This window comes from Myotis brandtii, unplaced genomic scaffold (assembly GCF_000412655.1).
Source record: "Myotis brandtii unplaced genomic scaffold, ASM41265v1 scaffold240, whole genome shotgun sequence".
Lineage (NCBI taxonomy): Eukaryota > Metazoa > Chordata > Mammalia > Chiroptera > Vespertilionidae > Myotis > Myotis brandtii.
The window spans coordinates 4,766,796-4,779,168 of record NW_005359064.1 but is presented as its reverse complement, the minus strand read 5'-3'; the positions used below and the strand labels follow the sequence as shown (position 1 = coordinate 4,779,168).

At 37.6% G+C, this 12,373-nt stretch overlaps 1 protein-coding gene across 2 annotated transcripts in view; it reads left to right on the top strand.

Annotated features, from left to right (window-relative positions):
• The window catches only part of TXNRD3 (thioredoxin reductase 3), a 36,369-nt gene that overhangs the window by 10,355 nt on the left and 13,641 nt on the right, over positions 1-12,373 (top strand). For both annotated transcript variants that reach the window (XM_005866941.2, XM_014540297.1), the window contains 7 exons: positions 1,152-1,271; positions 2,681-2,823; positions 4,710-4,825; positions 5,834-6,059; positions 6,533-6,625; positions 10,953-11,029; positions 11,608-11,764. In XM_005866941.2, the coding sequence (XP_005867003.1) occupies positions 1,152-1,271; positions 2,681-2,823; positions 4,710-4,825; positions 5,834-6,059; positions 6,533-6,625; positions 10,953-11,029; positions 11,608-11,764 (932 nt within the window). The remainder of the gene's footprint in view (positions 1-1,151; positions 1,272-2,680; positions 2,824-4,709; positions 4,826-5,833; positions 6,060-6,532; positions 6,626-10,952; positions 11,030-11,607; positions 11,765-12,373) is intronic.

Below are 12,373 nucleotides of genomic sequence, written 5' to 3'. Positions count from 1 at the left end.
TTTGAGAATCCCAAATGCACAAAATCATGGGTTGATCCAGGTCAACCATCAATATCGACTGCAAGGCCAAATCGCTTTGGAAAGAAGACAATGCTCTGCGTTTGGTGGGATCAGGAAGGTGTGGTATATTATGAGTTTCTAAAACCAGGTGAAACCATTAATACTGATCGCTGCTGACAACAAATAATCAATTTGAACCACGCTTTGATCATGAAATGACCAGAATGTGCCAGAAGATACGGCAAAGTAATTTTGCTTCATGATAATACACCATCATACACTTCAAAACCAGTTAAAGACCTAGCCTGGGAAGTATTAACCCACCTACCGTATTCACCAGACCTTGCTCCTTCAGATTACCACTTGTTCCAATCGATGGCACACGCACTTTCTGAGCAGCACTTCAAAACGTACGAAGAAATGGAAAATTGGGTCTCTGAATGGTTTGCCTCAAAACAAGAAAAGTTCTGTTGGGACAATATCCACAAAATACCGGAAAGATGGGGAAAATGTATAGCTAGTGATGGACATTACTATAAATAAAGCACTTTTGATGTTTCTCTTGAAATTATTGTGTTTTCTTTGATTACAAAATCCGCATTATTAACCGGTACACCTGGTAATTAATACAGTTCTGATTCCTTCGTAGGTTAGACTCAAATGAAAGTTTTGGACAGCATCTCCAGAAAACTGTTAAAATGCACATCTACATTTTTGCTCATCCTTGGGCCTCCTTCACAGACCTGTGCTTAAAAAGTCTGGGTAATCATTTGCATGTTATTGTGGAGTATGATGTTGACCCCCAACTATTCAAATTTGTCATCTCCATATTTTAATTTAAAAAATACATATATTTTTATTGATTTCAGAGAGGAAGGGAGAGGGAGAGAAGAGTAGAAACATCAATGATGAGAATCATTGATTGGCTGCTTCCTGCACACCCTACAGTGGGGATCGAGCTCACAACCCAGGCATGTGCCCTCTCCGGGAATTTTACTATGACCTCCTGGTTCATAGGTCAATGCTCAACCACTGAACCACACTGGGCAGGCCATTTCCATATTTTAATAACACTGACTCCGCACATGTGTAAAACTACACACACACACACACCCAAAAACAAACATTAAAATTATTATTTTCTTTTTCAGGTCTTGGTGGTACTTGTGTAAATGTAGGTTGTATTCCTAAGAAACTGATGCATCAAGCTGCCCTTTTGGGGCAGGCATTAAAAGACTCAAGGAAATTTGGCTGGGAGTATAATCAACAAGGTGGGTACTGGTATAAAAAATATAGATTGAGAGAAAAGAAAGAATGAGATTCTTAGAGAAAGACTTGCTATTTGTATTTCTATAGCTAGTTTAAAATTTGTTTAACATTCATTAGGAGCCTCCTGTGGTCCTGCTCCTGATTGCATAGGTTTGAGGTGGGTCCTAGAATCTGTATATTTTAACATGATTCCCAGGGGTCCTGATGTGCAGCCATGTGTGGGAACCTCTAATATAGAATGTCTTTTACAACAATAACCAGAAACAAGGATATGAAGTGTGAATTTAACTGACAAGGTCCTTGGGATAAATGATACTTTAAGGGTTGGAAAAATAGCTTTTCCAACTATTGGGGAAGTGAGGCAGTTATCTTAGGATATGAGGGTATGTGCCACTGCTGGGTCGTAACCTCCTGGGATCATGGGGTGGGAGTTGGGTAATGTAGTAACGGAATGACTCTCTGGATTGCAAAATCTTAGTTGACTTTACTATAAACGTTTACATTGGCCAAGCCTTTCTGTACTGTGACCTCTTCCTCTTGCCTACACTGTAATGTCCCATGTTCCTGATGATTAGTGGTGGAGCCTTTCTTGAGAGTGCTAGAGGCGGTGAGTCTCCAAATGTGACCAGAGGTGAACCCTTAGTTGGCTGGGTTTGTCTTCATGGGTCTCATCTAGTTTGATGGGAGCCGCCGGCTGGCTTCTGTGTCTTATAAATATGGTGGTGCACGGAGACAGTGTCTCCTTTGGGAACCAGCAGCAGCAGATAAGGTGAATGTCTGGAAATAAACTCCACCTAAAAGGTACAGGGTTGATGAGAAATCTGATTCCATCAACTCCCATCCCAACTTCAAAAGGAAGTGCGTAGACATTTTAATAAAAATGCTATGCAATGGTGAGTACTAACCACATTTATCACGAATAAATATAGGATATCCACTATGATAAAACCACCACCGGGTGAACCAGATGGGACTAGCCTGGGCCTGTCTGGGGAGGCGAATATGCAGTGCTCACTGACCTGAGACCTGCTTCCCTTCACATGCAGAAGGCCACGTGCAACAAGCCAACCATGTGAAAATGTCCTTGCGTGCTCCTGAGTACTGATGATCTTCTTGCCTCATAACTTTGCATGCACGGCCATGGGAGAGCTAGTTTTCTCCATTCTGTTCTCCATGGATATTTTTTCCAGTTTTATTCTTTTCAGAATTGTGCTTTTTTGCATGTTTTATAATATAAAAGAGGAAGAAGTATAAACCATAACTGGTATAAAAACGGTTTAAGTTGCTATTTATTTTCTGTTCATTTCTTGATTTTTTAAAGCAATATGTCATGTGGCTTGTGTGGTTGTATATAATTTACCATTTATAGTAAGAGCCACTTGATAACTTCATCCTGGTTACTTATTTCCAGTAAAGCACAATTGGGAGATCATGACAGAAGCTATTCAAAACCACATTGGCTCTCTAAATTGGAGCTATGGGCTGTCTTTGAGGGAGAAGTCTGTGGCCTATGTAAATTCCTATGGAGAATTTGTTGAACGCCATAAAATAAAGGTACTCTCTGAATATTTTATCTTGTTCATTGCTTTCCCTTTATTACTGCTTGTACGTGCCTTGAACTAAAATTCCATGTTTATGTTAAGGACTATAGCTAGCGCATGCTCCTCCATTGTTAGTGCATTTCACAAGTCTGGCTAAATTAAAGAAATTGCCTTTAAAGAAAACTCTTGATTTAAACTTATTTGCCATCTTTAAAAATTTTTTTTAATTAATTTCAGAGAGGAAGGGAGGAGAGAGAGAGAAACATCAATGATGAAAGAGATACATCAATTGGTTGCCTCCTGCACACCTCCTACTGAGGCTCGAGCCTGCACCCCAGCATGTGCCTGACCGGGGTGCAGGCTCATAGGTCATGCTCAACCACTGAGCACACTGGTCAGGCTCATTGCCATCTTAAAAGAAAAAGTTTAAACAATTTTAAACAATCAAAATTTTAATAGTGTTAATTAAAAAAAATGAAACCTTAATTAAAACGTTAATATATATTCATAAAAGTATTAAAGGTAGCATAAGAATTAGTATATTTTATAAATTTATATATGTAATGTTTATGTGTTATATGATCAATATGTAAGGAAAATGAAACCATTTTAATGAACACAAAACTTTTAAATTGGACTTATGAAAGACGGCCAAATATCATCCTCAGCACCCATTTATTTTTATACTCTGCTTTTGTAGCACAGTGTGCAATGATCTTGACAGAATTTGAGGGTATTTTGTAGTCATTTCTTGTCTCTAGAAAGGTGTGAGGTGGTCCAATTAAAGCTATCCCTTTAGAACTATACATGGGCTAATTTAAATGGCATCATTCACATGGAACATAACTAGAAATACCTGGTATATTCCAGTCAGTATCCGTATTCACACTGTCATTTGCCTGGTATAGTTGGTTTAATAAGCCCATCATTCTCAGCCAGACTTGCCTCTTCTATGCTTGCTCACTTAGTGATACCAGTGTCTCTCCAGTTACTCCAGCAGGAAACTTCAGGTTCCTCCCACTTCATCTTCACAGCTTGCACTGTTTGTTTGTAGCAGGTCCTTGTCTCCAGGCTGCCCTCCCTCTATCCCACTGAAACCACCTCCTAGTTTAAACACTTTCATTGCTTTTTGAATTTTTAAAATGTGAATATAGCCCAGTTGGTGTGGCTCAGTGGTTGAGTGTCGACCTATGAAATAGGAAGGAGGTTGCGGTTTGATTCCCAGTCAGAACACATGCCTGGTTTGTGGGCTCGATCCCCAGTAAGGGGCCGTGCAGGAAGCAGCCAATCAATGATTCTCTCTCATCATTGATGTTTCTATCTCTCTCTCCCTCTCCCTTCCTCTCTGGAAAAAAAAAGTGAATATATTTATGATTTACTTGTATAATTGAAAATAAAAAAACAATGAACAACCTTTGTTGATACTCCATAGCCTGGATTTGTAGAATGGCATAGAAGCATCTTTACATTTGGCGTTAATCTGTGTGACTTTACCTCTAACACATACTGTACTCTCCTCTCCTGTCACTTCTGGCAACTTGCTGTTCCCCATATGCCAGCTGCTTTCAGGCCCGTGTGCATTTTTATGTACTATTCTCTCTTTAGATATCAATTTCTCTAAAATCTTTTCACTTTTCTCATCCCTACTTAAAATGTTACTAACTATGGAGCCTTTCTTGCCTAGCTTTCCAGTCCCCTACTCCACTCCCACTGTGGTCTTTTGGTTAATGTTTTGTAAAGACCTATTTTCTATGGTGGTGCTTATCATACTGCATTGCTATTTTTGCATGTCTGTTCCTGTTGATGGGAAGCTCCATAAGGGTGGTAACTAGTTTGTCCATGGTGTCTGGTACTTTGTAGTATTGGTTGAGAAATGAAGTTTACTTTTCTTTTTTAAAGGCAACCAATAGAAAAGGACAAGAGACTTATTATACTGCTGCAAAATTTGTCATAGCAACAGGTGCAAGGCCACGGTATTTGGGAATCCAAGGAGATAAAGAATACTGTATTACTAGGTAAGAGTAAATTGGCCATTTTAATTAAATTATATTATGTTTATGAGTTTCCAGTTTATTCCCTGTTTTATTTCACAAAGATTTGAATTGATGAATAAAGGTACGTATATACAATGCAAAAAGCTATGTAGTTAACATAATGGAGCAAAGAGAAAATAAGGTTAGGTAAATAATAAGATCAAATTTACTTACAAAAATATGCTATATGTTTCTAGGTAATTGCTCTGAGAATTTGCCCTAAACTTCCTGGAGGTCAACGAATACAATTAGCTTTAGGTTTTAGTGTCTAATATAATAATGAACTGGCTGATCAGGAGAATCGTGGCTATTCCTAATACTGCGGTTTAATAGGAATCTCCCCTGGATAGTTCTACAGACGACAGTGTATAATGTAGTGCAATGACTTTCAAAGCTTTTTTGACCAGATGCACATTAAGAAGTACATTTAAAATATATATGTATATATTTTATTGATTTTTTACAGAGAGGAAGGGAGAAGGATAGAGAGTTAGAAACATCAATGAGAGAGAAACATCAATCAGCTGTCTCCTGCACACCCCCTGCTGGGGATGTGCTTGCAACCAAGGTACATGCCCTTGACCGGAATTGAACCTGGGACCCTTCAGTCTGCAGGTTGACGTTCTATCCACTGAGCCAAACCGGTTAGGGCAAGCAATACATTTTTTATTGTGCTGTTAGTACTCGCGTGAACACACACACATATCCAAAACTAACAAAATAGTATTTCCTCTTATCACATATAATGTAGTCTGAAATTTTCTCTTCTGTTTTTTAAAAAACTTTGCTTATGACCACTAATTTGATTTTGAAAAAATGGAGGTGTACTTCCTCGTTCACAGGAGAAACTATTACAAACCTCTAAATTCTTCTAGTGTTTCTTCATTCAAGCCCCAAATTGCAATTCAGCCAACAAAAGACCATTGAAACCTAAGTAACTCATGTCATTTTTATTGCCTAGGTGTTCTTTTTCTTATTTTTATTTTTCAGTGATGACCTTTTTTCTCTGCCTTATTGCCCTGGCAAAACATTAGTAGTTGGTGCATCTTATGTGGCTCTGGAATGTGCAGGATTTCTGGCTGGTATTGGCTTAGATGTCACAGTTATGGTGCGTTCAATCCTTCTTCGTGGCTTTGATCAAGAAATGGCAGAGAAAGTGGGTTCCTACATGGAGCAACATGGTGTTAAGTTCTTAAGAAAATTTATACCTGTGATGGTGAGTCTGAATGACATTTGGAATTCCTTTTATTTTCTTTTTATTCTCTCTCTCTTTAGCTTTTTATTTTACTCCTCCTCCATTTTATTAAATAAATTGGTCTGTACTCAATAGCAAACCTTGCAGACAATGTTCCCACCCTGGATCTACAAAACTGGCCCCCTTTGGTCCCAGTCCCCTCCTCCTCTGATATGGTGGTGTCCTTCCTCCTCTCAGCTCGGATTTCCTCTTCTCTCACTGTTCCCCTCACCTTCTCTCACCTTTTCAGGGACATCCCCTCTTCAGCTAATTGTCTTCTTTTTTTCCTCTATCATGATGCCCTGCAGTTTTTCTCATCTTTAAACAAATAAGCCTTCCCTTCCCTCTCTGCCTTTCTGGCTGGGTCCCTATACACCCACACTCACATGTATACCCTAGGACCATTTTTTTTTGTCCCCTTTAGATAGAATCATTACATTGTTTATTCTTACTAGGTTCAACAGTTGGAGAAAGGTTCACCTGGGAAGCTGATAGTAGTGGCTAAATCCACTGAAGGACCAGAAACTATTGAAGGAGTATATAACACGGTAAGTTTTTATTTTATAAGCAGGAAGTGGTTGAACACACTCATAAATTAGCACAGAAGAAGCTTATGGGAACATTATAACAGCTTAACATTTTTTGGATTCTTTGTTAGAGTATAATAAATATGGAAGGTAGTTTGTTGACATTTGATAATGGTATATGAAGAATACCATGCTAAAATACATGTGTATGTGTAACTATACATAGAACAAAATATGGAAGCAGATATACCTGACTGTTATTAGTACTTTGTTCAGGGGCATTAGATATCTTACACATTTCTGCATTTGAATATTTTTGCAATAAAAAAAATGAATCTATCCTATATAATAAAACCCTAATATGCAAATTGACCGAACAGCGGAACGACCAGTCGCTATGACATGCACTTACGACCAGGGAGCAAACACTCAATGCAGGAGCTGCCCCCTGGTGATCAGTGCGCTCCCACAGGGGGAGCGCCACTCAGCCAGAAGCCAGGCTCAAGGCTGGCAAGCGCAGCGGTGGTGGCAGGAGCCTCTCCTGTCTCCGCTTCAGGCAGGCGGTAAGGAGCAAGGGGTTCCAGACTGCAAGAGGGTGCAGGCCAGGCTAAGGGTTCGCCCCCCCACCCCGAGTGCATGAAATCATGCACCGGGCCTCTAGTTTTATAATAAAGACAGTAATAAATATACAGTGGGGCCTTGACTTACGAGTTTAATTCGTTCCGTGACGGAGCTCGTAACTCAAATTACTTGTATGTCAAATCAATTGTGAACGAGTGAGACACGTGATGCTGGGCTGATGTTGTGGATGTTGTGGCGTTCACTGTGAAGTTCGCTGCGCCAACTAGCCGTGGGGTATCTGAAGCTGGCTCGTAACCCGAATTTTAGCTCACAACTCAAAGCAAAAAATCGGTCAAGAGACGGCTCGTATCTCAAAAAACTCGTTAGTCGGGACACTCGTAAGTCAAGGCCCCACTGTATTTTCAAAAAACAAATAATATGAACTATCCAAAAAGGTGAACATTCCATGGATTATTTTGGATGACAACAATTCTAGTTTAAATTGCTGGTGTTTGGATGATAACATTTCTTTTGTAAAGTTTATAGTTTTAATACAAACTGTACATGTATGTTTTATATACTCTTATACACTTTTTTTAGTTAAAAAAGGAAATGTAGAGAGTCAACAAAATAAAAAATATATTAGAAAATAAAAGCTCTTATTTGATCATTTATTCTTAGATTATTTTGAGTTTTCTTTGTACCTATTCATATTATTTGTGAATAACCACAGTTTATTTCTCTTTTCCACTGTCTTCCTCATTACTTCTTTATCTTGTATAAGTACACTGCTAGCTTGGAACTCCAGTACAGTGCTAACCAGAAATGGCCATAGAGCCATACTTGTCTTGTTCTCAATATCGAAGGAATGTATTCCGTGTTTCCTTATTTAAGAATAATGTTTTTGGTAGGGTTTTGCTATAGATTCTTAATCAAGTTAAAGAAATTCTTTTCTGGCCCTAGCCGGTTTGGCTCAGTGGATAGAGCCTCAGCATGAGGACTGACGGGTCCCTGGTTCGATTCCGGTGAAGGGCACATGCCCGCCCGGGTTGCAGGCTCAATCTCCAGTAGGGGGCGTGCAGGAGGCAGCGATCAGTGATTCTCTCTCATCATTGATGTTTCTCTCTCTCCCCTCTCCCTTCCTCTCTGAAATAAATAAAAATATTTTTTTTTTAAAATTCTTTTCTGTTTCCTGATGCTAAGGGTTTTTGGTTATTTTTGTTGTTTTTCTAAATCATAAGTGTATGAGTTCAGTTGTAATAGTTCCTTTTGTAGCTGTTGATAATCAAGCATTTTTTTAATTTGTTAATGTGTTGAATTATATTGATTTTCTAATCTTCAATCAACCTTTTATTCCTGATATAAAGGTGCTATTTATATGTTGTTTGATTTGTTTATTTAGAATTTTTGCATTATATTCATGAATCATTGGCTTATAATTTCCTTACACATATTGAAATGTTCAGATTTTCTAACTCATGATATTCTAACTCATGAAAGAAGTTTGGAGTATGTTTCCTCTTTTCTGTTCTCTGGAAGAATTTATGTGATATTAGAACATTCTTTGTTTACTAGAATTCACTGATGCAACCATCTGAATCTAGAATTTTCTGTGAATATATATATATATATATAACCACTGGTTCATTTTTTTAAACAATCAAAGGCTGTTTAAGGCTATTTTTTTCTTGAGCTACTTTTGATTAATTACATTTTTCTAAGAATTAGTCCATTTCATCTAAGTTACCAAATATATGGGTATAAAGTTACATATTCTTTAGTTTCTCTGAGCGATATATCATCATTTTTCTCTAGAGGTCTTTTTTATATTTTGCTAAATTTATCTTTAGTATTTTATGTTTTTTAAGCTATTGTAAATGGTATTTAAATTTTTTAACTTTAGTATTAGTTGATAGTATATAGAAATACAAATGATTTCTGTATATTGACCTTGTGTAGAGTCTTAGGATTTATGTCTCTATATAAAAATCAGTTTGGTTTCTTCTTTCCAATCTACATGCTTTTTGTTTCTTTTTCTTGCTTTGTTGCACTGGTTAAGAACTCCAGTATAGTGCTGAGTAGACATTGTGAGTGCATATCCTCATCTGACACCAATCTTAGGGGTGATCCTAAGCATTCGGTCTTTTATGATTGCTAGGATGTAAAGCTGTTCTTTTGTTTACAGATGCCTTTTATCAGTTTGGGAAGTTTTCTTTTATTCTTAGTGTGCTGAGGATTTAATTAGAATCCTCAAGGGTGTAAAGTTCTGTCAAATGCTTTTCCCACATCTGTTGGGATGATTAATTTGTTTTCTCCTTTATTCTGTTAAAATGATGAATTACATTGATTTTTGCATGTTAAATCAAATTTGTATTTTTGGAACAAACCTCACTTGGTCATGATCAATTATCCTTTTTAAATATTGTTATATTTGATTTGCTAAGATTTTGTTAATGATTTTATATCTTATGTTCATGGAGATATTGGCTTATAATTTTATTTAAATATCCTTGTTTGATTTTGGTGTCAGATGTTTATTCTGGCTTCATAAAAAGGAGTTGGGAAGACTCCTTTATCTTTTTTCTGGAAGAGTTTGTGTACCACTAGTGTTATTGTTTACTTGTGTGTTCAATCGACTTTACAAGTGAAGTCATTTGGGTCTGGAGTTAATTAATAGGAAGTTTATAAATTGTGCATTCAGTTTCCTTAATGAAAATAGGGTATATTAGCTAGGGCTAGCATAACAAAATACTACAGCTAGGGTGGCTTAGGCAAAGGAAATTTAATTTCTCTCAGTTCTGGAGGCCAGAAGCATGAGACCAAGGTGTCAGTAGAATTGGTTTCTTCTAGGCCTCTCTCCTTGGCTAGCCGGTGGTTGGTTGCCTTCTCTCTGTCTTTACGTGATTTTTCCCGACTCTGTATGTGTGGGTTCTAATAAGGACTCTAGTCATGTTGAGCCTAATGGCCTCATTTTATGTGAATTACCTCTTTAAAGGTCCTGTCTCATTCTAATCAGTCACATTTTGAGGTGTTAGGTGTTAGGGATTAGGTATTGGGAGTTAGGTCTTCAACACATGAATTTGGGTGGGGGCATAATTCAGCATGTAACAAAGCCTTATTCAGATTTGTGTGTAAGTTTGATAAATTGTGTCAAGGAGTCTATTTGGGGGATGTAATGTACAGCATGGTGACTGTAGCTAATAATACTGTATTGTATTTTTGAAAGTTGCTAAGAGAGATCTTTAAAGTTCCCATCATAAGGAAAAAATTTGTATAACTGCGTGGTGATGGATGTTAACTGGACTTACTGTGGTGATCATTTCACTATATATACAAACATCAAATTATGTTGTACACCTGAAGCTAATATGTTGTATATCAATTATGCCTCAATTAAAACTGCATTTTGACCTCAAAAAAAGGAATCTACTTAATCTGTCAAATTTATTGGCATAGGGCATTCATAATAGTTATTAGTGTTTTATTGTCTGAAGGATCTATAGCAGTGGTTCTCAATCTTCCTAATGCCGCGACCCTTTAATACAGTTCCTCATGTGGTGGTGACCCCCAATTTCATTGTTACAAATGGAACATAATTAAAGCATAGTGATTAATCACAAAAACAATATGTAATTATATATGTGTTTTCCAATGGTCTTAGGTGAACCCTGTGAAAGGGTCGTTCAACCCCGAAAGGGGTCGAGACCCACAGGTTGAGAACCGCTGATCTATAGTGATGTTCCTGCTTTCATTCCTGATATTGATAATTTATCTCTCTCTAATACAGGTTTTATTAGCAGTTGGCCGTGAGCCCTCTACAAGGAAAATAGGCTTGGAGAAGATTGGTGTCAAAATCAGTGAGAAGTATGTACCTGTGGGATCATTGCACTATTGAAGCACAAAGCAAAATGTTTCTACAGATCACCTCTTAAAATTCTCTTTTAATTACTAAGTTGCAACATTTTTAAATGCTTTAATGTTACTTTATAGTAAATACTGTCCCAGCTCTATTATCAATTTTTTTCATTAATCAATCAGTAACTCTTTATTGTGTGCCTTAAAGAGCTCTTGCATGATTTTAAAAAATAAAATTAAAACAATTATTTTTTCACCTACTATCTGAATTAAATTAAATTTTATATCCTTGGTCAGGCAAGGAGAAAAATTTCAAAGCTCTGCCTGAAATTCTGGGGGAAATCTGGGAATATCCTCGACATCCAAAAAATGAGCATAGTTTCATCAATCAGCAAGGTGTTTTCTTTTGGAACTACAGATACCTTTGTTATTATAAGTCGTTGGTCTTACAGACAGGTGATGACTGAGGTGCATGAGTTCTGAGAGAGAGAGGTCTTTTCTTTATGTACTTAGTTCTCTTGGAATAGTGCTAGTCATCCAGCAGTATAGAGATAGTTATATATATATTTACTTTCAAAATCGAATAGGAGTGGCAAAATACTAGTCAACGACATAGAACAGACCAACGTGCCCCATGTTTATGCTGTCGGAGATGTCCTGGAAGGTAAACTTGAGCTCACTCCCGTCGCTATACAGGCAGGCAAGCTGTTGGCTCGAAGACTTTTTGGGGGTCATTCAGAAAAGGTACGTTTCATATTGTTTTTGAGATAATATCTAAATAAAAATTTTGACTTAAAAAATCAGTACAAATAAAACTTGTGTGCTTGTTTTGCAAGTAAAGGGTTCCTCACAAATCATTTGCATTTGACTTATTATTTACTAATGGTTTTCAAAAATATTTTTTAAATATCTGTATGTGCAAGATGTTGTGCTGGGTGATATACAAAGGATTGGTATGGTTCCAGTACCAAGGGCTTATAGGTAGGTGGGGGTCCTGAGTAAGAAGAGAGAGGAGCAGTTAATTCTGACTGAAGAGATCTAAAGAGGCCTCCCAGGTGGATGGTTGCACTGTCACAGAGTAGGAGGGACACTCAGAGTGGATTGGGATGCTGGCCCTGGCTTCATTGCCTGCTTAGTGTGTGAACCTGGTCAAGTCGTTTCACTTCTCTTCACCTCAGTTTCACCATCTGCAAAGCTGATGGTTTGAATTAGGTGATTACTACAGTCTCCTCCACCTTTCACAGTCTTATTTTTTCTAAATTAAATCTTTATTGTTCAGATTATTACAGTTGTTCCTCTTTTTCCCCCCCATAACTCCCCTCCACCCGGTTCCCACCCTACCCTCTGCCCTTA